We start from the raw sequence: 27,707 nt of genomic DNA on the forward strand, positions 1-27,707 counted from the left end.
CGTCTGCTTTCTGTTAGACTAAAGCTGTGTGCAAACTTCCCTCTCCTGTTGCTCGAGTGAGAAGCAAAGGGAGAGTTCATAAAGTACTTTGCTAACCTTAAATCACAGCCGGCATAGCATGGAGTGATCTGGGACCAGCCCCCCACACTGAGCCCTAAGAGCAAAAACCCTGACAAAGTGAGCATATCAGTGTGCTCTGCAATCTGCTGGCTGAGTTCGACATCTCAGTGGGATATGAATCTTGAAGCAACTGACAACCAGCTCGTGCAGTGCATTGGATCTCACACATTACCTGGCTGTGCATTGGGACAGGAATCGCGTGCTGCTGATCTCTGCTTTAAATATTCATGTCACAGAAAAGAGCAATTAACACCAATGCCAAATCATCCTTCAGACTCAACTGTTGCTTGTGTCGAAACACCATCCACCAGACCTGGCCAACTCCCTCAGAAATGAATCAATTTGATTCAAGAAGAAGGTATTTATTCTTGAATATTTCTTGAGCCAGATCAAGGGGTTAAGGCAAGGAGAGGGAACCTCATGTCTGGGGGGCCAAATGTGGCCCTCTGAGTCTCTCTACGTGGCCCACAGGACTCATAATAATAATAATTTCTTATTTATACCCCACACATCTGTTGTTTTTTTTAACATAATTTTTATTAAGGTTTTCCAAATTAAAACAAATAAAATCCAATTCATAAACTTTTTCCAATATCCAGGACTTCCCCTCCCCACCCCCTCTTGTGTTCCAAATCTTCCAAAAAAGCAATAATATTCAACAAATTCTTATTCCCAAAATACACTCATCATCAATAACTCAATTTATCCAAATTTCCATCCCCTAAGGTCGACCTATTCCCTTCCACGAGTTCCCCCCTTTCAAATATAGTACAGATGAAAATAGAATAAAAACAAACAATAATTTTACAACCTTTGGATTCCAAATTTCCCTCCCCTCTTTCCCTGTTGCGTTCCTCCTATCCCTCCACTTCTAATATCTTCCTGGTGAACCCACATTTCACTAAACCCACATCCCTCTGGTTCTTTACCGGTCTTTTTTTTTTAAATTACAGATGTCCAATCATAGAAGGAGTCTGTCAAAGGGGGCCCATTTCTTCTATCCAGATTTTTATATCCAGGAGTATAAACTCCAATTTTATATCCATAAGCTTGTCAAATCTGGATATCCCAAATGTTCCCACTCCAGTTCTGTCCAGTTCTTGTTGTTTCCTTGTTCTTGTCAATCACTCTCCTCCTTTTTACTTCCCTGTTCCCTCACAGAAATGTTCTTTTTCCAAAGGCTTCTAGTGTCTCTACAGAGGCTTGTTATTCAGGAGCAAAACATTACATCATGTTCCTTTCATTTTTCAACAGATTAATCCATTGTTTCCAGTAAAGTGTAGGCCTCTGTAGACAAAATAATGTTCCATTTCTGCAGTTTCCCAGGAGATTAAAAGTTCTATCCAACTGTTCAAGTTTCCCGTCGAAAACACATGCAATGTCCCTCAGCTCCTCTAGGTGGATTACAATAACAAAGTTCCCTTCCAGATCACATCCGCCAGTCCAAATAACTTATAAATCCTTATTTGAAACAATTTATCTCCAATTTATAACAAATGTAACCGGCAAAGTCCTCATAACAAAGTCTCAATTTCATTCTTCCGTTTTGACAGCTCTTTGACAGCTGTCAAAACCTCCGTTATTCTTCTCCAGGCATTTTCACGAATCGCTCCAGGGATTCCGGGGGGGTTGCTTTTTAATACGAATTCCACTTTTCTCCTCCAGCTCAATCTTATAAATTTCCCTCGCGAAGTTGCTAGTTCGGCAAGATAAGGTTCCTCTCGATCTTAGTTATCCAGTCCTTTGTTTTGGCTCTTCTACAATTTGGGGGGGGGGGCTGACTTCTTTTTTTCCACCTCCCCCGTTCGCTCCAAATTCTAAAAATTTATCCCTCTTTTTAGTCCATATTCCAATTACTCACGGGTTCTTCTTTTGGGTCCAAATTTTCAATAGAAGAAGTCAGCGCTCTCCGCCGGATGGCATGCGGCTGCGCTCGGCAGGGATAGCAGAGGACTCAAAGCACCACGCTCCTCCCCGGCACCCGATCCGTAGCCTTTAAAAAGGCTCCTTCACGAATCGAGAGGGCGCTGACGGTGCCAGCCGAGTCTCCATGTCCACGGCCTCCGTGGCCGTGGTTTTTAAGGGTCCCCGCATCGCCGGTGCGGTAGGACCCAGCCCCTGCCGAGCAGGCTCCCTCCGGAGCTCGGAGGGAGCCCGCCATTCGGCGATGGCGCCGACCCGGAAGTCCTATACCCCACACATCTGGCTGGGTTTCCCCAGCCACTCTGGGTTGATCCCAACAGAGTAATAGTAATAATAAAGCGATAAAACATCAAACATTAGAAACTTCCCTAAAGAGGGCTGCCTTCAGATGTCTTCTACAAGTCAGATAGTTGTTTATTTCCTTGACATCTGATGGGAGGGCATTCCACAGGGCGGGAGCCACTACCGAGAAGGCCCTCTGCCTGGTTCCCTGTAACTTGGCTTCTCACAGCAAGGGAACCACCAGAAGGCCCTCGGAGGTGGACTTCAGGGGAGAACAATGGAGGTAGAGACGCTCTTTCAGGTATACTGGGCCAAGGCCATTTAGGGCTTTGAAGGTCAGCACCAACACTTTGAATTGTGCTCAGAAGCATACTTGGGAGCCAATGTAGGTCTTTCAGGACTGGTGTTTTGTGGTCTCGGCGGCCACTGCCAGTCACCGGTCTAGTTGCCACATTCTGGATTAATTGTAGTTTCTGGGTCACCTTCAAAGGTAGCCCCATGTAGAGCGCACTGCTGTAGTCCAAACGGGAGATAACTAGATCATGCACCACTCACTTCAAGACACATACCCTCCCCAGACCTGCTCTGTGCCCTCCTCAAGTTTCCTTGCCCGGGCGAAAGGCACCCTTGCACTCTTATAATGCTTCTTGCTGGCCTAGATGGAGAGGGGTGTGTGAATGTGAGGAAACTGGCTTACTGTACAAAGTTTAAATGTACCTTTTACGTCTGGCACTACCCTCCACTAGTATGCATTCCTCCCCCCAAGATGGCTGCCCAGAAAGGGATGTGGCCCTCGGGTTGAACATGTTTCCTTACCCTTGAGCAAAATAAATGAATGCCCACCCAACCAGCTCTCAAGACACCCCCCACCATCCTTCCCCTCATGTATGGTTGGTGGTGGCAGGTGGAAGGAGCAGGCCGAAGGAGGCCCAAGCGCCAACATCCTGCCAATCTTATATATATATATATATATTTATATTTTACAAGGTTGTTATTGTACTTCACCAGATACCTTCTGCCAAAAATTGTTCAATATAGAACAGTGAAAAAACATACGTTTTAGAGAAACATTATCCCCATTGCATCTCCAACAGTTAAATACCTTATATAACCCTTTTCTAAACAAACGTAATGGGGTCCAGTATATTCTAAATCAGGGGTCAGCAACTTGTGGCCCATGGACTGGATACGGCCCACAAAGACCATTTTACCGGCCCACGAGCCACCCCTGAACTCAGCCACCCGCTCGGCAAGTCCCGCGCATGCTGCACTAAAGCGGGGACTCGCCGAGTGGCACTGGAAATCACATCTGTGCATATCCAGACGCCGAAAATTGCTTCTGCGCAGGCGCGATTTTTGGTGTCTGGGCATGCACAGAAGCAATTTCTGGCACCGCCAACATGCGCAGACGCGATTCCCGACGTGCTGCGCCAGTCCAGCCCACGGACGATCTCCATGGGAGTGATCCAGCCCATGGCCGGTAAACCTTGCCGACCCCTGTTCTAAATATTATTTTGTATTGTATGAGTCTCAATTTAAGATCCAGAGACACCCTTGTTATAGGAGTTAAAACAGTTTCCCACTGTGTGGTCAAAATCGAGATCTCTAATTCTTTATTCCAATCCTCCCTCGGTACCTGTATATCTAATTGGTTTGCTAATAACAAAGATTTATATATACTGATGGCCAGGGTTTTTTTGTTGTGTAAGCATTAATCAACTGCTTCAAGCCGCGCGTTGCTGCCCGTGCTTCAGGACATGTCAAAGGGCTTTCTGAGAGGGGTGCTCTTTCTTCAGGACAGATTCCTTCTGATTCAGGATGGATAAAAGAAAGTTCTTCTTTAAATAGAGTAAGCCCACAACTTCTGCACATTTAACTTGTGCATATTCAGCTTTACGTGCTTGACAGAAAAAGAAAGAAAATTAAAAGGGGGAAGAGCAGGCAGGCATCTGGGGGGAAAGGCTTTGGCAATTGAACCCGGTGTGTTTTGATTATGGTTTTGTTTTAAGGTCCCCACACGCTGCACCTTAATGTGCTTGTAGGACCAGGTGGTTCAATTGGTGTGTGAATAGCTGAACTATAAATTGTGGAGTACCATTTATCCAGAAGTGTTCTAAATGAGCGAGTATTTAGTTCATCTTTCTTGTTACCTGTTCAGCACTTTTTGGATAATTCTTATAGTGGAATGCTGCCTCCTGCTGGATCGAACGGAACATGGCAAAGGGAATGTGCTTCATTTAGGAGACGTGCTTAATTTTCACCAACAGGATGGCTATATTTAACCATTAGAAACTAAAGAGTAGATTTCCCGAAGACATCAGAGGTGACACACTTATATTGATGCTTTCTTTTTATGTATCCAGATATACACCCACACCACTTAATAAAAACCTCTAATGAGTTTACATACTTTTAAAAAGCAAATACACATAAAATTTATCAAAATATAGATAAAGCCATCAGTTCTAAAACAAATCTACATAATAAAATTACATATCTGTCTAAACCTTGTCTAAACAAAAATGTTTTGGGGAGGTGTTGAAAACTTTACAGCAAAGGTTCCTGCGGGAAATTCAAGGGAATAGGTGCTGCCACACTGAAGGGTCAATTTCTGGCAATTGACCCCAGTCAAGCTAGCAAAAATCTATCATTTGCCCGATAATAAATGTTGGAAATGCAAAGAAACGGAAGGAACATTCTTTCACCTTTTGTGGGCCTGCCCAAGGATTAAGGCTTTCTGGGAAATGATCTATAATGAACTGAAAAAAGTATTTAAGTATACTTTCTTAAAGAAACCAGAGGCCTTTCTCCTGGGCATGGTCGGCCAATTGGTGCCAAAGAAGGATAGAACCTTTTTTATGTACGCTACAGCAGCAGCAAGAATACTCATCGCAAAGCACTGGAAGACACAAGATCTACCCACCCTGGAAGAATGGCAGATGCAAGTAATAGACTATATGGAACTGGCAGAAATGACCAGCAGAATCCGAGATCAAGGAGAAGAGCAGGTGGAAGAGGACTGGAAGAAGTTTAAAGTCTACCTACAAAAATATTGTAAAATTTATGAATGCTAAGGGCATTGTAAATGAAATGAAGGGGTTCTAGTGATTAAGATAAGTAAGAGTATAAAGGGAAGGATAAAGGATGAATTTGAATAATAAATGATTTTGCTGAATTAATTTTTAAAGTGGAATACAAGAAAGGAAGGCGGGTGGAAGTAAGGAAAATAAGATTTGGAAGGGTATTAATTTGAAAAAGAGCTTTTTTATGCTAAATTTTCTTTTTTATGTTTTTTCTTTTATCTGTTTTTCTGTTTGTATTTTTGATGTGTGTTGTTTGATGTTTTTGTGATTTTAGTTAATTCTTTATTGGTTGTTAACTTTTGTAAAATCTAATAAAAATATGATTTTTTTAAAAAAAAATTCTGGCAATTGCAGAACAAACATTATGTAGCACTTGAATAAGTTCCACAGATTGAAGCAGTCAAGTGGGCACATACGGGCTAAGATGAACTGGTCCCAAGCTGTTGAAGGTTTTATTTGTTGATTGTTGGCACCCACCTGGCATTTGGCGAGACAATGGAGGAGGGTGCCTTAGGGGTGAAGTCAAACTGTTGAAAGATTGCAGCATTAGTTGGGGCTGTAGAGGCTGATATGGAAGAGAAAAATGTCTTGTCTTATCTGGTGCAGATGAAGGTGTCTGCCTGCTATCAAACTGGCAGTATTACCAGAGGAAAAACTAGAACAGAGAATATATGAATAATTTCTTAACTGTGTCTAAAAACTGTTTTGGTGAAATGCTGGAAGGCAGGAACAATGCTGGATGAGAAAGAATGGGGAAACCGGGTTATCTGTCATCACACCTTTCCTGTTCGACAAGATACAAAGCATCTCACATAGCCCAATCCTGTGTGTGCTCGACTTTAAGTCCCGCAAAGGGTACCTAGGACTCAGCTATAAAATGTTTTAAGGGTGTTTTAACTGCAATATACAATGTGACACTAGATGGCGATGGTGAGCCTTATGGAAAATTCAACGTGTTTTTAAAAATGTTTTTTAAAAAAGCATTTTCAGAATGTTGTTTTTTATATGTGTGTAGATTCCACCTTCATGTGTGAGAGAGAAACAGTCACCAAAAGAACTGACTCAAAGCATGTGTGTGTTGCTTTTAAATCAAGTGAAGATGCCCTGATTCTCAGCACATCCTGAATTTCACAATCTGCGCTGCACAATCAGACTGAGTCCCACTACTGCACACAGCAGATAGGAAAATTTCAGGGTCATCAAGAGTGGAAAAGTCCACAGAGAGGAATGCTGGACTTAAGCCTGATCACTATTGTTTGAGCCCAGGCGGAGACCCCCTCCCTTCTTGGTGACTGAACGAGACCAGTGACTCACACATGACAACGTGAACTGGGATCTAAAATGGCCACAACTTTCACTATCAGTTTCAGATGTAGGAAACCTTGGCTTAGGCATTGGGCGTGTATCCCTTTCAGACCCCCAGCTGGGGCAGCTGGGGCACAGCAGGGTTAATAAGCTTGATCACTATTGTTTCTCAGCTACCATTTCCTAAACTTTTAGTTTACCACTGAACCGAGAGAGTTCAAATGTCTCATACATAACTGCTGTGCTCACCTTGAGACCCGACCTCCTTTGGAATGAGGTCACCAGAAGCCTTTAAACATACAGTATTTGTGTTTATTTACATTTATACAGGTTGAACATAGATGGAGGGGCAACATTAACCAGCAGACACCCTAGGTTCGCAGCATTCACACCCAGTCTTTAAGGGAGGCAACTGGCAGCTCTAGATACTGTTCGGCTTTTAGGGGTCTAAACACAGCCCTCTAAGTCTCTCCTGCCTCTGTCTCAAAAAAACAGAGTCTGTCCTTTCCTTTCTAACACTTATTAGCCAGCTGAGAGGTATCCCCCATTCCAGAAGCCGTTGTTAAAACCAGCTATTGTGAGCCATCAATAAAGCCTATCTACCCAGTGGCGCTGTGGGTTAAACCACAGAGCCTAGGGCTTGCTGATCAGAAGGTCGGCGGTTCGAATCCCCACGATGGGGTGAGCTTCCGTTGCTCAATCCCAGCTCCTGCCAACCTAGCAGTTCAAAAGCACGTCAAAGTGCAAGTAGATAAATAGGTACCACTCCGGTGGAAAGGTAAACGGTGTTTCCGTGCAGTGCTCTGGTTCACCAGAAGTGGATTAGTCATGCTGGCCACATAACCCGGAAGCTGTCTGTGGACAAACATTGGCTCCCTTGGCCAGTAAAGCGAGATGAGCGCCACAACCCCAGAGTCGGTCACAAATGGACCTAATGGTCAGGGGTCCTTTTACCTTTTACCTAAGAAAAAGGGATCTCTGCCAAACTAAACTGGCTCAATACATTTGACCCATAAGAGCAGCTGCCTTCTTACAAACGCAGAAAGGGACCCCAGGAGTTCATTTAGCCCAGCCCTTAACAATAGGATTGCTAAACGCAAATTCCAAGTGTGAATGGCAAAAGGCAGCCATTGTAATAAAATAATCCGGCTTTGAATGAATGTTCGGACTTGTCAGATGGAGCAGCATTGCCCTGTACCATGCGTGGAATGAAGGCCAATCTGTCAGACTGAGTGATACACAATTACTTTATATCACCATGCACACATTACAAAATAGTTGCTTCCTCAGGCACTCTTCATCTCAGCAAGGAATTGTCCCTGCAAACTGAATACCGTACCTATGTGTAGGATTCTTTTGTCAACCGCATTGGTAAGGATGGTTATGTGAAACCAAATAATTCCACTAGATGGCACAAGATTATTGGCGTTGGAAAGGGAGCACAACTAAAACGAAATTCTACTGACCTGCAGATTCTACCTAAAAGCAAAATGCAAGCTTAGTTTTCCGTTCAAGCTCTGTTTAGGCCCAAAGTACAGCTTACAAGCTAAAGAGGAGGAGCAGACCTTTGTTCAAAATGAAAGCTCAGATTGTAGCCCAGTCTTAAAACTTGACTGTGTAAGTTTGGAAAAGTGCACACTGAGGCAGGGAGTATAATGAGCTGAACATTTGAATTCCTAGAGGAATGTTCACACCCCCTCCTTAATCCTCACTCAGTCGTCCATTAGAGTGTCTGACTAGGACCTGGGAGACCAGGGTTCAAATCCCTACTCGGCCACGAAGCTCACCTTGGACCAGTCACTGCCTCTCGACCTCACCTACCTCACAGGGTTGTTGTGGGGATGGAGGAGGGGAGAACCACGTATGCCATCTTGAGTTCCTCAGAGGAAAAATTGGGATATAAAGGCATTTTTTAAAATAAATAAATCACCATTTCCAGGAAGGGGAGGGGAGTGTGAATTGATTTAACAGCACCACCCCCCTTTAAATTTCCAGTCACTCGAGCACTTGATTCACACATTTCCTTTATTTCCCCCCCAAAAGCAGGTCGGGAAACTGAACCAGGTCGAGGAACAGCGGGATGGCAGCACTGCGCCTCCCTGCTATCTCCCGAGCTTGTGAGGCTGGCCGATGTCTGCCCGGCGCGAGGGGCGCTCTGCTTCAGGGCACCCCGCCCGCCGGGCGGCAGGCTGCTATCCGCAGCGTGGGGAGCCCTGCGGGGAACTCCTGCAGGGCTCCCCACACTGCAGATGTCTGTCCGGCGAGCGGGACGCTCTGCTTTCAGGGCGCCCGACGCTCCGGGAAGCAGGCTGCTATCCGCAGCCTAGACAGCCCTCTGGGAACTCCCGCAGGGCTGCCTAGGCTGCGGATGTCTTCCTGAAGCCTGGAGAGCGAGAGGGGTCGGTGCGCACCGACCCCTCTCGCTCTCCAAGCTTCAGCGAAAGCCTGCATTCGCCCCATAGGATGCACCCAGATTTCCCCTTCATTTTTGGAGGGGGAAAAGTGTGTCCTATAGGGCGAAAAATACGGTAAGCTCCTGCTACTTTAAATGGCTGCTACAACAACTAGGGGAAGCCAGCCAGGAATGTGGCTAGCCACAGCTGACAAAGCATCTGAAATGCAATGAAAAAGGGTCAAAGTTAAACAGGCAGGTGAGTTAGCCACCTGTGTAACTTTAGCAACAGGATAAGGCCAGAGGAATCAACATTCCCCTTTTTTTATCTCACAGGTTGGAAATTTCCAAGTAAACAGCCCTAATTTACCGTATTTTTCCGTCTATAAGATGCCCCCATGTATAAGGGGGACTCAAAAATACACAGTCCACCCTCGGCACTATCTGTGTATAAGACGCCCCCTAATTTCTGACATTATTTTTTAGGGGGGAAACCTAGTCATACACGGAAAAATACGGTAATTTTTTAAAAAAAGCCGTTATGAAAGTAGTTAGCCAGCAGAGATGTGGCCATGACCTGGTGTGCTGCAGAGTTAAATGTCCAATGATTTGCCTGCAGGCAGTACCGGTAGTTGTGTGCAGTGCTTTTTTTCTGGAGGGACGCAGGAGGACACATGCCCCTAAACATTTTGTGAATCTAAGTTCAGCCTCATTGAGGGATGCTTTTTCAATAGGAGTAGGAAAATGAGATTACCTCTAAACTTTTTTTTTAGGGTAAAAAAGCGCTGGTTGTATGTGTGATAGGTATAAGGAGATATTGACTAAAAAGCCTGGCTACTATGAACTAGGCAATAGGGTATAATAGCCAGCCAAAGGTCATAAGAGAAAACACATGTGGCCCTTAGATGAGAACAACCATGAAGATGTTGACTCAGAGGACACCAGCTGCGAAAAGGGAACGTTCAGTGCTAGGGATCGTTAGGAAATGGAAAATGAAACTGCCCAATTCATGATGCTTTTATGCAGATCTATGGCGTGGCCACATGTGGAATGACGTCCGTAGTTCTGGTCACTGTGCGAAGGTTTATATAATTTAGCGGAGTTTAAACAATCCCCCGTTTGAGTTTATGCAGCGACAAGCGGGTTGCTAACTCATTTGAGTCCTATCAATTAACCAGCCCCCTGCTGAAAACGTTTGCTGACCCCTGCTCTAGGACCTGCTGCCTCAAGTTGTGGCGATTGCAGCCAACGACTTTAGAAGGTTAGGCAAATTTATAGTGAAGACGACTAAGAGCAGCTGCGAGTCGTAATAAATATACGCTATGTATAGGATACTAGACAGGTGTGGCTCCACATTTGGGGGGAGGGGGCTGAGCAAGCTGCCAATCTCCCCTCTCGTTTGCGAGGGTGAGGAGTCGGGCAGCCAGCAGTGAGCCAACTCCACTGCTTGTTCACAGCGTTATTCGACAACAGCATCGTTGCCTCTGGCTGGGAGACAGGTGGCCACTTGGCTTCTGCCCCACTACATTGCCAGCAGTGTTGATAAAGTGTACCAGCAAGTGATGGAAGGAGGAGCAGGGAGTCAGCTCTGTGGCAGCAGACACTGGGCAGCAAGAAGGGAAGCCTCACAGGGTGCCTTGGGCCCTAGCAAATGCTCAGGTATGCTGGGGGCTGCCACCAGGCCTCCATAGCTAGTATGCCTCTAATACTAGTGGGGGGGGGGGCATGTTACAGGACCAGTTTTCTCTTATAACACTGCATACATGCGCAAGTTGAACTTTGTTGGAAGTTCAGGAGAGGTTGTGGGCGCAAACAAATCACACACTTCAGTAATCCTCATAGAACTCTAGCCCAATGGTTGCCATTAATTTGATTCTGAATTGATTTTAGAATGCATTTCAATTAATTGATTGTGATTTTATCTAAACTCTGTTATTTTTACTGTTGTTAGCCGCTCTGAGCCCAGCATTGGCTGGAGAGGGCAGGATATAAATAAAATTACTATATTTTTATTATTATTAAGCGAAAGCATCCTCAACTCTTCCTCTCCTGTGTGCACAGCAACCTAAAAATGTGATTTGCAAGTGCAAAGCCAGTATTTTTTTAGGGCAGGCTTTTGTTGGAGGGGGTTCAGCACCTCAGATTCGCATTGGTTTGTATTGATTTTAATTGATTTAGCAGCTGCCCCCCCTTGGGGGGTGGAGAGAAGGACCTCGCTGTCCTTCAAGCCTCTAAGGTGCACACAGTTGTCTGCAGTGCCCTGAGAACGGGAACCGAGCGCCTGCCCTACTGCTGCCACATTATTTCCCTGTCAACCACGGCACGTTCCCCCCTGGCCCGCTTCTTCGGCTCTGTGCCGAAAGAAGTCCCGGCTCGCCCTGGAGTCTGCGGAAGGATACGAGACCGACCAGAAAGCCGCGGAATGACGACGGTGCCGATTCCGAAAAGTCGGCTGGCATGCTGGGAATTTCCCACGTGCGCGTGCGAGCTGCGCCAAGCTCTTGCGAAAAGCCGGCGAGGGCGGAGACTGGCGGAGAGAGACGAGGGGAGGGCGGAGGTTAGTTTGCTAGAGGTCGCAGCAGTGAGAGAAGAGACTCAGCAGCTGAAATATGGAGTGGAAGTCTGTTGGCTTTGCATCCATCCAGGCGCGCTTTTTTATAACAAGAATACAAAGCTGAAAATGAAGAAACTGCAGTTAAAATATTACGTTCATTTTTCACATGGTCTAGTAATAATCTGAAATCTTAGGCGTGGGACCATAGCTGTCAATTTTTCCCTTTTCTTACGAGGAATCCTAATCTGAATAAGCGAATTTCCCTTAAAAAGAAAGGTTGACAGCTATGCGCCGGACAGTACCCAGAGCTCAGAAGCAGCTCACGCTGTTTAGGGAAGCTTTTAATGTTTAATAGGTTAATTTATTTTTGTGTTGGAAGCCACCCAGAGTGGCTGGGGAAACCCAGCCAGATGGGCAGAGTATAAATATTATTATTATTATTATTATTATTATTATTAGGAATTCCCTGTCTCAAAATGCACCTAGAACAGGGGTAAGCAACCTTTTTCAGCTGGGGGCAGTCCACTGTCCCTCAGACCTTGTGGGGGGCCGGACTATATTTTTGGGGGGGGGGAGAACGAATTCCTATGCCCCACAAATAACCCAGAGGTGCATTTTAAATAAAAGCACACATTCTAATCATGTAAAAACACCAGGCAGGCACCATAAATAACCCAGAGATGCACTTTAAATAAAAGGGCACATTCTACTCATGTAAAAACACGCTGATTCCCAGACTGTCCATGGGCCAGATTGATAAAGCGATTGGGCTGGATCTGGTCCACGGGCCTTAGGTTGCCTACCCCAGCCTAGAACAATGGGAGTTTTGGACACTGCTCCTGAGCATATGCAGAATGCACCTTTCTCTCGCTTACCAGGAAACTCCAGCCAGAGCGCTTATGATGCAGACAAGGAAGTCTAACCTCCTGTCATTTGTTCGCCTCATAAAATGAAGGGCAGTTTGGGACATTTGCTCAGTCACTCAGCTGAATAGAGGGAAGGCAACTACGGTATTTTGACCTGCGTTCAAAAAGTGTGCCTGGGATAAGAGGCCTTCATATTGGCTCAGAACTCTGTGTTGCTTCTTAACTGTCTTCACTTTGATGGGATTTCTTCATCTGATGCTTTGTTACATATGTATATGTTGCAGTGAGGTATAGTGGTTAGAGTAACAGACAAGAATATGGGGCGGGGGAGAAACCTGAACCCATATGGCCTGCTCAGCCTTGGGCCAGTCCTCCAACCTAGCAAGACTAATGGGATAAAATGGGACTGGAGCAGGGCTGGATTTAGGTTTGACGAGGCCCTAAGATACTGAAGGTAATGGGGCCCTTTATATGTCCAGCTGTCTTTTGTCAACAAGAAATTGTCGGGGTTTTGTGTTGAATATATGGTAATTTATGGACCTAAAAGGTGTTGCTGTATGTAGGTTTTATTTTATTTGTTTTTTATCTTGTATTTTGGAAATGTACATCCAGTTGTTTTTTTCCTTTAATTTTTTAGGGGGCTCCCAAGAGAGTGGGGCCTTAAGGTATAGCTTGTTTAGCTTATAGGTAAATCTGGCACTGGGAAATACTATGTATACAGCCTTAAGCTCTTTGGAGACAAATGTGGACAAACAATGACTGTATTTCCTACACAGAAAGCACTTTTTTAAGCATTAAAAAAACACCCACTTGTGAATAGATGTATAATACACGATGTGAGTTTTCTGTGGCAGAATAGTGTGGTGTTTGAAACAGCTGTGAATCAGACCAGAACACCATCTTTTAGTTTGCCTCAGGTGCAGTGGCGTAGCGTGGGGGGTGCAGGGGGGGGTCAGCCGCACCGGGCACAACATCTGGGGGTTAGGGTTAGGGGGGGCAAATCCACGGGTTAGGGGGCGCAAATTACTTGCCTTGCCCCGGGTGCTGACAACCCACGCTACGCCACTGCTCAGGTGCCAAAATATCTTGGGCGAGCCCTTCTTCCATCTTCTTTTGGGCCTTTGCCCAAACTTGCAACAGCATGGAATGGTGCAAGCAGAACTGTGTACAGAACTATTTCTAAGGGCACATAAAGGGAACATACTTCTCATGCTTCCCTTTGTCTGTTTGTGTGCATAATATACAGGCGTGCAACCAGGAAACCAGGGGGGTGGAGGTAAGCCACACCCCACCTAACAGATCACAAGATGTGGCACGCATTCACCATTTGAATGGCAATTCCCATCCACTTTGGCAGGGCCGCCCTCCTAAAATACTTCATGGAGGGCCGTTGGTTCCTATGCATGGGCGTATCCAGGATTTTTGTTGGGGGGGGGGGGGAGACACAGAAGCTCAGATTTGTATTGCTTTATAAGAGGGGCAGCTGTCCCCCTCCTTGGCTATGCTCATGCTCCTATGGCAATAATATACAGTGGTACCTCAGGTTAAGTACTTAATTCATTCCGGAGGTCCGTACTTAACCTGAAACTGTTCTTAACCTGAAGCACCACTTTAGCTAATGGGGCCTCCTGCTGCCGGCGCACTGCCGGAGCCCAATTTCTGTTCTTATCCTGAAGCAAAGTTCTTAACCTGAAGCACTATTTCTGGGTTAGTGGAGTCTGTAACCTGAAGAGTATGTAACTTGAAGCGTATGTAACCCGAGGTATCACTGTGTGTGTGTCCTTGCAAGTAGAAACATAGCAGAGCAGCGACAGGCTGAGCTAAAACATCCCTGAAATGCTACGTTTCCGACTTGCAGAAAGAGGTGGGCTGGCAGCTAGCAGCTGTTCGTATTTTATTTTTATTTTTTTTGTAACATCAAGGAACATTTTCCGAAACTGCATTCCGGCGCCCTGAAATAGCACGGGGCGGGAGGGGTAGCGCAAGCGGCTCCTTTCCAAGCGCCTCTTAGCAGCTGGAGCTCACCGCCCCCTCCCCTCGCCGTCTCGCCAAGGCGAGTTCACGCACGAAGAACGTGCCGCTCGCCTGACGTCAGCGCGGGAGGGAGGGGAGGGACTCTTTTTTCCCAGCGCGCCCCGCTCCGCGCTGCGTCATCGGGCGCCGGGCGCAAACGCGTTATTCCGTGCGTGGCCGGCTCCGGGTGCGGTCGTCGAGCCGAGCGTGTTGGTCGCGGTCGTTCGCCATGGCCTCCTCCAGCGGGACTCATCCTTCCCCGGCCGCCTCAGGCGCCTCGCTGGCCCCGGCCGCGTCCTCCTCGGCTCCTCCCGCGGGGATCCTCATCGGGGACCGCCTGTACTCGGAGGTGTCGCTGACTATCGACCACTCGCTCATCCCCGAGGAGCGGCTCTCGCCGACGCCCTCCATGCAGGACGGGCTGGACCTCCAGAGCGAGACGGACCTGCGCATCCTGGGCTGCGAGCTCATCCAGGCCGCCGGCATCATGCTTCGCCTGCCGCAGGTCAGCGGCGGGGGAGGGGGGGCTGCCTCCGACGGGGCCTACCGCGGAGCCCAAGGCCTCGGCCTCGGCTTTGTGGGCAGGGGAAGGAGAGTGAGGGCAGGGAGGCCGCCGCCGCCACCCAAGGGCGCCTCTTCTCTTCTCCCGCCCGCGCTGACCCGAGACGGGGCTCCGTGAGGGGAAAGGAGGGCGCTGGACACAAGATGGCGGCGGATTGGCGACCTCGGCCTGCTTGACAGGCCCGGCGCCGATGCCGCTTCCGGAAAAGGGAGGGTGGGAGGCGTTAGCTGGCCTCCGCGCATGCGCGCTTCGCCTGTTACTAACATGGCTTATCTTCCTGTCTCTTCCCCGCCGGGGGATTGTCTTCGCAGGTGGCGATGGCGACCGGGCAGGTGTTGTTTCACCGCTTCTTTTATTCCAAGTCGTTCGTCAAGCACAGCTTCGAGGTGAGTTCTTTTGGTGGGTGTAGGCAGGCTTAATGTTTTCGTTGGTTGTGGTTTTTTGGGGAGGGAGCAAGAGGTACTGAAGGCCATTCAAACGTATGAAGTGAGTGTTTTCAGCTAGGATTGTTCATCTTGACTCCACTCTTTTGCCTCAGGCAAGGAGGCTCCACAGCACTGTTTCTGGCTTGGGTGGATGTCTCTTTGGCGTATCTCCCATTAGGGTTAGCTCCTAGCCGTGTTTATAATGTGTTGTGTATGAACTCCTGGGGAAAACAAGTTTCTCACGGCAATGAGTTTCTTTTTCAGATTGTTGCGATGGCCTGCATCAATCTTGCTTCCAAAATTGAAGAAGCGCCTCGTCGCATAAGAGATGTGATCAACGTTTCCCATCACTTGCGCCAGTTAAGAGCTAAAAGGTAAGATCAGCTCCGCTTTTGGTATACACAACGTACCACTGTACACTGTCCCACTGTAATGTAGTCCAAAGGCTGTAGAGGTTCTGCTTGGGTAGGTTGGCTTGATCAGGTTGAAGGTGATAAACAGCTGACATAGGCTTGAATTTTGTTGATTTTGTGTGTTAGTGTGACTTAGTGGATTGAAGTATCTCTTAACTCTGGATCTTGATGAGCTGGATGAAGTCAGGTCTGAGCTAGTATTGTTTGATTTGTTTTGCTTTGCTTTGCTTTTTTGTTTTGTAGTGGAAACTTGTAGTTATCTTTTATTACATGTTAACTCTACTGAAAATGTATATTGGGTCTTGTTGGACCTCTGTCCATGTTTAGTGTAGTAGAGAGTGTATAATTGTCTCTCAAGCTCTTAGCAGAAGACTGAAGTTTACCCTATTTACGTCTATAGTAGTGGTTTTGTTGGGAAAGTTGACAGCTTGGTTTGGTTTACAGCATATACCTGTTTTAATGGTATCTTCACGATATAAACAAAGGAATCCTGGAAGCAATGTGCATCTAGAATTACAGGAACAACACTTGTCATTCAGCATGATTGTCTATACATCAGATGAGTCTCAATTTTGTGTGTGCTTTTGTGATTGTTGTAGAGCTGTCCCTATTTGTGGGTTTGTAAAGCTTTAAATATAAAGGAGTAAGGAAAGATTAAACATAGGAAAACTTGCAGACTATCTTGAATATTTTTTTTCTGAAGCTGTCTCTTGATTAATTAGTAAATACGTATAGGCTTGATATCAGTGATATCCTCACTACTTAGGGACATTTTTAAGAGCTTATTTTTCTTTGCCAAATCTTGTGGGATACTGAGGCATCCTAAAAACAACATACAAATATGTGTCTTACCACTTAAAAGCATATCTAGGCAAAACAAGTTATTTTTCAGAAAGGTAGATTTAGTTTATACACAGGTAACGTGCACATGTACTAATATACTTTCTTTTCAAGTCTTTTTTATTTTAAAAAGAATATTCAGCTTCATTTGAATGAAACAGTTGCACCTAAGACTTTCTCCCTCACTGTCTAGATTTCAAGTGAAGTTATAATTAATTAATAATATAAATATTTATTGGCCGGACAGGATTTGAAAAGTAGCATGGCGGGTAGATGAAAAACATAATTCTTTAAAAAAGAAGTCTTCCCATAAAAAACCTGGCATGTCATGTTGGGTGCTGATGTCTTACTCAAGCAGATGTACTTTACTTGATTCATTTTTAGCTAACTTAAAAACAAATACTGTCTGAAAAGTCTGGAGCAAGTCAAGTCTATAAGAAATCTTACATTTTTGGCATGCAGGCTCATTTTTTAAAATGGGATGAAAGCATTATTCTGTGCGTGTTACAGTTTTACAAACAAATCAGTTGTACATGTTATTAACTTTAGCTCTTTTTTCCCTTGCAACCGACTATACAGCGACCAGCTACATTTACCAAAGCCTGGGTGATGTGGAGTGGTTCATAGAGATGAAGCTGTCGTCATGGCAACAGTGAGTGACGTATGGAAAATCCCCAAGGAGAAGCCAGTGCTCTGAGAATAGGTCACTGGAATCGGGGAACTGACAGGTTGGCCGTTGGTGAACCATTTGGAAGAACTCCTGTATCTTGTTTTAAGCTTTCATCTTTGCTGTCCAGGTTTTTGTAAATTAGCCAAATGTTAGAATTTTAACTAGCAAATTTAGGTATGCTGTGCTTAATAGTTTGTCTGTCACATTTCAATGCTTTATTTTGTGTATTTAATGAATTCTTCACCTTTAATGTAGTTCACTCAAGCACAATTGTAGTATTTGTTCCTAAAATCTAGTACTCGCTGGAAAAAGACTCATTAGAAAAGTTTTTACTTTGGAATGCAAAAAGTGGTTGATGTTGTATAGCACTGACTGCCACAAACATGCACATTTTCATTTAAGAACATAAATAGCATTTAGTAAACCAAAGTGCTTTTGCTGCTACCAAGGTTATTCACAGTTAGTAAATTTTGTGCACATTCTATATGATTAATGTACAGTTTTGTAACAACTGGGGGAAATAAATGCTTTAAAAGTAATAAGCATTGCAATCATAGGCAGGTGTGCACTAAAAATCAATATTTTAAGCTCACGGCACATGGGATTTTTTTACTGGGAGGAGCAACATCTCATTTGGCTTTGCTTGACTGGAGTAATTCTCAGCATCTCCCGTTAAAAAGGGATCTTTGGTAGTAAGGCTGGGGAAGCTGCCACAAAAGTCAATTGTCAGCAGACAAGAATGGTTGGATTTTTGTCAACAGTACATACTGTTAATGTGAAGCATTTGGAATTAGCACAACATTTGTGTGTGCATTGGAGCTGTCACATAATTTGTATCAAAGGCTATGCCAACAAACCAACAGCAGTGAAAACATAACAAATATAATTTTCTCTTTGCTTGTACATATTACTGCATTCCTAGTGGGTCAAGTCACTCTTCTTTAGTATTTCACAGGTTGGGGCTTAGATCCTTAACCTGACATCCTTTTAGGCAGAATTTGAAAGAGTGTCATCATAACTCATGCCATATCTTCAAATATACATGAATGTTGATGGGCTGTTCGATGTAACATCTGGATACATTTATACAAGGAATGTTAAAAGTTAGTTACCTTGCAGACTTGCTGCTTGATCCCAATCATGTGCATGGTTTAAATGGAAGCAAGTCTCACAAGTGAGGATGAAATTAATTGGGAGTAACCTCTGTTGAACTCTAAAGTTGGACTTTGATTTGATATGCACGTGTAACTCTGATAAGATGCCTACTGCCATCTTAGTAAGAAGTGCTTCCCCTCGTTGAGCCATTATTCCAGCGCTGAAGCAGGGGAGTGAAATTTGTGGGAAAGTTTTTTCCTCAGGGTATTATGCTTCAGAGAATCATGTTCTTGTCCCTTTAAAATTGTAATAATTACACTTTTTAACACAACTCTAAATTTATGCAGTGCCATGGCTGTTTTCAGTGCCTAATATTTAAGCATAGCTGATGTAATTCTTGGTTTGATACGAAAGCACCCTTTTTGCGTTCTTATTGTTAATTCTACGGTGAACTCTACACACAACTGCATAAAATTTGCATATGCCAAGGAAAGGAAGCCTGTCACTCTGCCTGTCCTTTTGCCAGCTGAGGGCATTCTTAAAAGTAGTCTCCCAAGATGCTAGTAACCTGCATTTTCATAGTAGGTGCAGAGAGGGGGACTTCCACTCTTCCCTGCCCAGCATATAAATGTAGGATAGCTAGCCACTTGGCAGTCTGTGGGCTTTAACTGGACAGGTTGCATAGAGCCGAACAGGAGTTTGGTATGTAGTTAAAATGCAAAAATGTAATGACCAGGACTCTAAGCCCAATAATTGACTTGCTATCGCAATAAATATAAGATCTAAAAAATTTTGGTAGACGGCTAATCCGGTATCTTGAGACAGTTTCTACCATCTTTTTTTGGCTCTATAAGGTGGCATCTATTCCCCCTCCCAACTACTTTTTCATAAAATATTATGGGTATTCAGGTTAACAAGTTGTCAAGTCTAATTAGATTTGCACCTAAATTAGAAGTAAATTAATTTGCGAAGTTAAAAAGGTATATTTCTCTCTCAGAAACAGTTTAGTAGGGCTGATATTGCAAATAGGCACTTTGAGACATTTAGTAACTTGCATTAAGTTGTGGATAAGGTAGCTGTGCTGGTCTGTAACAGCAAGATGACTGAGAGTTACATTTGGAACAGGGTGTGCGTGATAATGAACATTCCTCTGAGAAATGTATCTGAAGAAGTGTGCATGCACACGAAAGCTCATACCAAGAACTAACTTAGTTGGTCTTTAAGGTGCTACTGGAAGGAATTTTGTTTTGTTTTGACTATGGCAGACCAACACGGCTACCTATCTGTAACATTCCTCTGAGAAGTATATAGTGCATCAACACTCTGCCTTACAAATATTTGAATTAACCTTGGGCAGTATACCAACCAGAAGTGGAAACAGGAAATACCTGTATGTTGTGAAGCATCTTTCACAAGTGCTAATATACAGATTTCTTAAGGTTTTCTATGTTGAGCACAAGGTAAATTTATATCAGTGCACAGAATCTTACAGGCTGTTTTGCCTAGGTTAGTTCTGTTGCACTACCAAATAATTTAGTGAAGCTAAGCTGTCTTCAGTGCAGTAATGTGCATTTGGTTTTAGTGCAACCTCACTATCAAGTTTTCATGAATGAAGTGTCATTCTACCATAAACAGCTAAAGAATGCAGTTTGAATTGCTTTTATCCCTGTTCTAGTTAAATGCAGGGGCAGAATTCAGATGATGTGCTGTAGGCAGTTTATGATTCTTATACATAAAAGGATTTGAAACACCTCCTAAAAAAAGCCCCATAATCTTCAGTCAGTTTGCTGAATGTCAAACATTGTAAAATGCAGTAAATAGTACTGATTGTGTATATAGTTCAATCCCTGTGTATGGTGCTTTAGAATATAAGAGGACACATCACTACCTGAAGATGTTTACAATCTCAACATAGAAAACAATGGAAATGAAGGTAGGGGAATACACACTGCACACAAGCAAGCTAAAATATTTTAATATTAAAATGGTATTCTGTGTGCATCTTTACATAGAAAGGCATTATATTGCTTGTAGATAGTACATAACTAATGAGAAGAGACTTTGTTTTAAGGCTATCCATAACCAATATAAATTATTTATACATAAAGATGCTTGTAGAAGACTCCATAATAATGCCACAGTAAAATATTTTTAACTTGCTCCTTGCAAGTTATTTTAAATTTAACTAATGGAGAACAGTATAATGTTGCCTCAACTGTATTAACAAACTAGGTTATGTGCTTTCTTAGTGATTTGTGACATAGATACAAGATAAAACAGATGATTAAAGGGATTTAGAGGTAGGGAATATGTTCATCATAATAATAATTTATTGCTTATATCCTACACATCTTGACTGGTTTTCCCTAGCCACCCTAGGGAAATATATAAGAATATAAGAAACATAACGAAACATCAAACATTAAAAACCTGCTGATACAGGGCTGCCTTCAGATGTCTTCTGAAAGTCGTGTAGTTGTTTATCTGTGTGACATGGTGGGAGGGCATTGGACAGGGCAGTGCCACTACTGATAAGGCCCTTTGCCTGGTTCCTTGTAACTTCACTTCTTGTAGTGAGGAAACCACCAGAAGGCCCTCAGTGTCTCGGCTGACCGGTGGGGGTGGAGACGTTCCTTTAATATACAGGGCCAAGTCCGTTTAGGGCTTTCTGATAACATAGTTCTCGTTACTATAGCATAGTATTCATTTTTTTTTTGTTAGTACGTTTAAAAAAATAAGTCTACGTACAATTTAAGAAATCTAGATTATTCTGTGATCAAGATAAATGACTGAAGCATAACTTTGTTTTATTTCCCATGCGTAACACATTTATTTTTACAGATGTTGAAACTATAGTGGTAATTTGAATGATGAATTCACCACTATGCTCCTTTTCAGAGTGGAATCTTCCCAAAAGACATCACTAGGAATTACTTGGAATTTAGCCTTGTATATCATCTCTCTTATGTGAAGTGAAATGTTTTTGAATGTGAAATTCTGAATGTTAATAGGAAAACTTTTTAAAGTTAACATAGTTGTACTGAATTAGTTAACTTGGACAGCACAAGATTAAAGCTAAAACTTGTTTGCAGGAGTTTAGAATCTGGTTTCTGTTGCCATTAGTTGGTTGGAAGGGAAAACAGAAAAGCCGTTGTCTTCGATATAGAAAACCGTTTTGACTCTATTTCTTACAAACTGTAGGACTCCAAGCCCATTGATACTTGATCAGAACTACATAAACACCAAAAATCAAGTAATCAAAGCAGAAAGGAGGGTGCTGAAGGAATTGGGATTTTGTGTTCATGTCAAGCATCCACATAAGGTGAGTCCACGAAAGTTTCTTCAATATTGAACTGCGAAAATGTCTTGATGGTGACAGGAAAGGTAAACAATTCCTAGACATGACAACCTGTATAACTCAAGAACACGTGCCTGTTTCTAGGAAGAGGGTAAAACTCCTAATTGTAAGCTAAGGTTAGGGGGAGTGGAATTTTGAATTTTCATCAGAAATGGGGGTTGATAGATTATGAGATTTAAGACTTAGGTTTGCCTTGCTTTATGTTCAAGATGGATGTGGGTACAGATGTTCCTTAACATTTAAATGGTGTTTTAATTACCTTTTTGTTTTTCTTCCTCTCCCAGATCATTGTTATGTACTTACAAGTCTTAGAATGTGAACGTAATCAAACACTCGTCCAGACAGCCTGGTAAGTTTCCCTCTTCTCTCTCTTAGCCAGGAAAATAGTAGCAGAAACAAAACAAGCTTGGTGTCCAATATACCAAAGAATGAACTGTAAGTTTGTAAACGCTTTGTGAAATGTGTGTCGTTGCTTGTTTTCTGCCTACTATTTTCGTGGCTTTCATAGCACATTTTCTTGGAGAACTCAATTTAACTTTGTTCTTTTTTCTACTCTTTGATTAAAGGGTAGCCTCTGATGGTAAGTCATAGAACTCTGCCCTCTGCACCACAGCTCATGACCTGAGGATGGCCTGATTGGCTGCCTCTCGCTCCAGCCAGTGCAGTGCAAGCTCTCAGCCAAGATTTACTGAAGTGGTCCATATCCATCTGGCAGCATCTTCTAGTTCTGTCCGGGTGTCAAAAGGATTTGTATATCTGATTCTAGAAGTATCTGTTCAACATACATATGAAATGTGTATTTGTTTTCCTAGTTATTCTAGTTATGACATGACCTGTCAGCATAAATGGTAAAGTCTAGCTGTAGCACAGATTCTTAATTAACTGCTTTTCCAGTTTTGTCTCAATTTGGATTCAAGTGGTTGGGGGTTATTTGGCGGTGGGTTGTGCATGCAGAGGGACTAGCACATGCCTAACTATTTACTGTTTTGTGTATTGAGCATATTTTTTGCAACCAGCAAACATCCACAGTAGATTAGTTGGCATGTTTGGCGGTCTCGCCCTTATGTTCAGAAGCAAAAGTTTATTACTAAATTCTGAAATAACAATTTTGAGAACCAACATTTTCAGTGATTAAGAATGTTTTTAATTTGTTAGAACTTGACTTCACAGAGTTTTTATAGTTTATATTTGTATCTCATCTGTATAGATGTCATTCACTTTGTAAAGTCTTTGCAGCCTCTCTGCACATGGGCCGTTAAAAGTCCATGGATAAAACAGCTGATAAAAATGATTTAGCAAGTTCCAGTCACATCCCACTGTTTTTAGTAGAAGTGTTAAGCACGTACTTAAATCATTCCCATGACATAATTGGAATGCACAAGTGCTTAACCGTTTACAAAAATAAAATGATGCCAAATTGGTATATAAATTTTATGAAATGAAGTACATATCCTGTAGATCTTGTTTTTACATTGTATCATAGGAGATGCATTTAGCTATTGTAGCTGTTAGCACTAAATAAAACATACTGATTTGTTTGACAAAAGAATGAATTAACAATTTAAATATGTAGTTAGACTTTTTTAACGTGGTCATGTGAACAGATGATTTTAGAGTTAAATCTTAGTTGATGGACACTTCATAGAATAATCATGAGTTATATAATAGTATGTAAAGCCATAGTGACGACTTGCATAGTGACGACTTGTGGTGATAAAGATTGAACTCAAAATAAAACTCAGCTTGTACTTTCCTGAGTTCTAGAGAGATGAGAAGAGCCTGTATGTTGGAATGATCCTGGGGCATTTGAGGCATTTAGTCTTTAAGACTTATTTTGACATTTTGGAATCTAAATTAATAGTATGAAGGTGAAGAAAAAATAATAAAGTAGATTGAGTCTCCAACTTCATGTTTTTGATTTCATAATAGGCCTTAGAACTTGGAACAAATTCACATTCATATTTTTCAGGAATTACATGAACGACAGCCTCAGAACCAATGTGTTTGTTCGATTTCAACCAGAGACAATAGCATGTGCTTGTATCTACCTTGCAGCTAGAGCTCTACAGGTAAGAATTTGTCTTCTGTTTTCACTCATACCTTTATCTCAACAATCTCAAATAAAACTGTCTAGTTTCAGATTCTGAACCGCTTTTGTAATAATTTCTCCTCCAGATTCCTTTGCCTAACCGTCCCCATTGGTTTTTGCTTTTTGGAACTACTGAAGAAGAAATTCAAGAGATATGTTTAACAACACTGAAGTTGTATACGAGAAAGAAGGTAACTGTCTGTACTTGCAGGTGGGGCGAAATGTACTACATACATGCTAAAAGATGTGCTCTTTTAGGGAGTTTGGGGGAGGGAGTGTTGCAATTTCTTACACAGAAATATTTTAAAATTTATATCTAGAAGCCTTCACCCCACATCAAGTATGTAGGAGTGTGTGCTATACTTTTGAGAGGCTCTGTTTTGCTTCCAAACTTAGCCATTAGAGGAGCGTCTGAACAGCCTGGAACAGAAGCTGTGTATTCCTGGGAGCAAATTCAAGCAACCCTGATGCAATTGCTAAGTTGTATAAATTCCAGGATTCTATGCTGCATGGAAGCTGCTAGCATGCTGTGATAAAGTAATTTAATTTTAAGCTCCATTTTGGCAACTGACAAGGTTTAGTATTTTAATTGCTTTTTAAAACTTGTATTTTATTTTGTGTGCCTCTTTGGCCACAATCGAAAGGAAGGGTGGAATAAAAAATTAAATAAGATACTTTGCTAAAAATCAAAGAGATACATGTGTGTGTTTATATGCCCACTCTGGTTCTCCTTGCAGCCTAACTATGAATTACTTGATAAGGAAGTTGAAAAGAGAAAAATGGCACTTCAAGAAGCTAAACTAAAAGCAAAAGGATTAAACCCGGATGGAACGCCAGCCCTTTCCACGTTGGGAGGCTTTTCACCTGCTTCCAAGCCCTGTAAGTTTTTTATAACAATGTCCACTTGATTCTGTGTCTACTTACTTAATTCTTAAAAGAAAAATCGGAGCAGAATTAGGAGTCCCTGAATGTCTGACTGAGCAAATATTACAGCCTTTATATACAGGCATCTCCCCACTTACATGGTGTTAGGTTTCCAGGTACTGCGTGGATATGAGAAATATAGTGGGGAAACACCCTATAAACCTTTGGAAACCCCTTTAAAAAGCCAGCAGCACTTGCCAAACTGGCATGAATGGTGACTGTTTTCCTCATTACCAGAGGACTCCACTAAACTCCACCACAGCTGCTCCCACCAAACCTCCTTTTTCAAATTCTCAGCACTCCATAGGCCTCAAGAGTCTGTGCAAAAACTGTCATGGGATTGCTAGCTGTTTTTCTGCTCTTTTTATGCCATTCTTAAGAGTTTAACTCGATTTATTGAATTATTTACTGGCACCACACATATATACAGTCATGCACATGTGGTAAGATACCTGTGCTAATCATTTTAAAGATGAAAATGAATTAAAACTACGTTAGAAAGAAAATTGGGGGGGTGTGACATCTTATAGGAATAAGAAATTAAATGTAAATCTGTCGTGTGATCAGAACCTTGTTTGATGCCATTTGTAGAAACTTGCATTAGCAAATTCACTATAAAGTATAATGTCAAGAGTTCTGTTTCTTCAACATTCTTACCATAAGTTATTTCAATTAATAGGCTCTCCAAGGGAAATGAAAGTGGAAGAGAAATCTCCGTTGTGCATCAATGCAAAAATTATCAAAAAAGAACCAGAAGACAGACAAGTGGTTTCCAAGAGCCCTTACAATGGGTAGGTAGCAGTCTGTAAAATATGATTTATTCACTTCATTCTAAGTTGTATGTTGTTATATGCATTTGTAAATTGATATGATGCTTACTGTTTTAATCCAGTATGAGAAAAGAGAGCAAAAGAAGTAGAAGCAGCAGAAGTGCTAGCAGATCAAAGTCAAGGACAAAGTCACGGTCCAGATCCCATTCCCCAAGGAGACAGTGAGTATTTAAATAATGGTTAAATATAACTTAAAATATGCTTTCCTTCTCCTATATTTTTCTGAAGGGAAGCTTAGTAACATGAAAATAAAGAGCAGTTAAAGGCTTCTAATGTGAAAATATCACACCTTCTGCTTTGAGACAACATACAAAGTTACTAAAGCTGTTCAAAAGTTGGCAACTTATAAGCTCTTGGAACACTGAAATGAAATAATAAATATCACCACAGTGTCTCAGTTTAAATATGCAATAAAAGCAAGATTATCTTTTGTGGATTTGGTACATGCGACCTAGTCACTGCTGTGCCAGTAAACTAAATTTTGTCACCCTACTTAACTGAAGAAATACTGCATGAAATAACATTTATGGCAGTTTATGTAGCCCTGGGATTCTACTAAGTGGACAGATGCAATAACACATTCTTGCACCTAAGAAATCCCGTCTGTTAAAATTTGAAAGCAATTTTTATATATTGTAGACAGATATGAGTGAGAGAGAATCTCAGGTGTCTGATACGGTTTTCTTTAGTAACGAGGTGGGGTGCTGTTTCACATACTGTAGGCAATAGATAATTTGTGTATTGGGACAAGTTTAATTTTTATTTTGCAAATAGTACAATTAAGAAACAGTAACAAGATACAGCCCCTCCAAAAACCCAGCACAAGTAGTAGGAGGTGATCTCTCGAGAGTTATTTGTGAAAATTAGGAACAAAAGACCATATAGTGTCAAATTGATTAGATGTAGATGCAGTTTTACATTGCGTAAGCAATAGACAATTTGTATGCTGTGCAAGTTTAAATACTGTGCTGTTTTGCATTTTAAGTTACAACAATAGACGGAGTCTCTCTGGAACCTACAGCTCAAGATCCAGAAGCAGGTCACGTAGTCACAGCGGCAGTCCTCGGAGGCATCATAATCACGGATCACCACATTTAAAACCCAAGCATAGCAGAGAAGAGTTGAAAGGTGCAAATAGACACGGTCACAAAAGGAAAAAGTCTCGCTCCCGTTCTCAGAGCAAATCCAGGGACCACACAGATGTTACCAAGAAACACAGGCACGAGCGAGGACACCACAGGGACAGGCGAGAGAGATCTCGCTCGTTTGAAAGGTCGCATAAAGGAAAGCACCACAGTGGCAGTCGCTCAGGACACAGCAGACACAGGCGCTGACGGGGCAGACTGAACTGTCCTTTAGTTACACTTGCATATTATACCATGTGCGGGACTGTTTGAAACTTGAAAAGAAGTCAAATTAGGATTTGATTTGAAGCCCAACACCTTCAATAAGTAGGACTTTTTTTTTAAAAAGGTGTTGAATTTTTGCACATAAAATACCTTAGCAGTATCAAACTGATTTAAAACAGTGATCAGGTTAAATTGTATGTGTTAGAGTTGTATCAATAAGAAAACTGGAGAATTTGTTTCTGTACAAATGTACCTTATTTTTATACACGCATACTGCAGACATTTCTATTTAAGTATAGTTATTTGTTTAAAATAATGGTGAATACTTTCTTACACTGGTTTTAGTCTGCATGTGTGAAAACCTTTTTACAAGAAATAAAATATACCGACTGTTCTTTTTTTTTTTAAACTACTCTGTTGAATACCTCATTAAATCATCAAAATGTGGAATTTTTCATACCAAATTGCTTTAACTCTTTAGTGCTTGGTAACACAGACACAAATCTGCTTCACTGGAGCTTGTTTTGAGTTAAATGGTATAGGAGCTTGATGTTTTACAAGTAGCATGGCTTGATTATTTTTTCAGAGTATAATTCAAGGAGTGAGTTGGATGG

The 27,707-nt window shown here is 42.5% G+C and overlaps 1 protein-coding gene across 1 annotated transcript; it reads left to right on the forward strand.

Moving 5' to 3' along the window:
- The first annotated feature begins 14,621 nt into the window (after window positions 1-14,621).
- Window positions 14,622-27,502, forward strand: CCNL1 (cyclin L1). Its single transcript, XM_081911321.1, has 11 exons — window positions 14,622-15,043; window positions 15,412-15,486; window positions 15,790-15,899; window positions 21,745-21,865; window positions 22,186-22,250; window positions 23,871-23,970; window positions 24,077-24,181; window positions 24,728-24,869; window positions 25,594-25,705; window positions 25,807-25,905; window positions 26,730-27,502. The coding sequence occupies exons 1-11, from the start codon at window positions 14,768-14,770 to the stop codon at window positions 27,076-27,078; spliced, it is 1,554 nt and encodes a 517-aa protein (XP_081767447.1). The 5' UTR covers window positions 14,622-14,767; the 3' UTR covers window positions 27,079-27,502.
- Window positions 27,503-27,707: the final 205 nt, after the last annotated feature.

The sequence above is a fragment of the Podarcis melisellensis genome (genome assembly GCF_964234715.1).
Source record: "Podarcis melisellensis genome assembly, chromosome: 5".
NCBI classification, from domain to species: Eukaryota; Metazoa; Chordata; class Lepidosauria; order Squamata; family Lacertidae; genus Podarcis; species Podarcis melisellensis.

What these genes read in the sequence shown, in the direction of transcription:
- CCNL1 (XM_081911321.1), top strand. Translation starts at nt 14,768, where the DNA reads ATGGCCTCCTCCAGCGGGACTCATCCTTCCCCGGCCGCCTCAGGCGCC. An exon ending in TTCACCTGCTTCCAAGCCCT is followed by an intron (nt 24,870 to 25,593) that starts GTAAGTTTTTTA and finishes TTCAATTAATAG; the next exon opens with GCTCTCCAAGGGAAATGAAA. An exon ending in TCCAAGAGCCCTTACAATGG is followed by an intron (nt 25,706 to 25,806) that starts GTAGGTAGCAGT and finishes GTTTTAATCCAG; the next exon opens with TATGAGAAAAGAGAGCAAAA.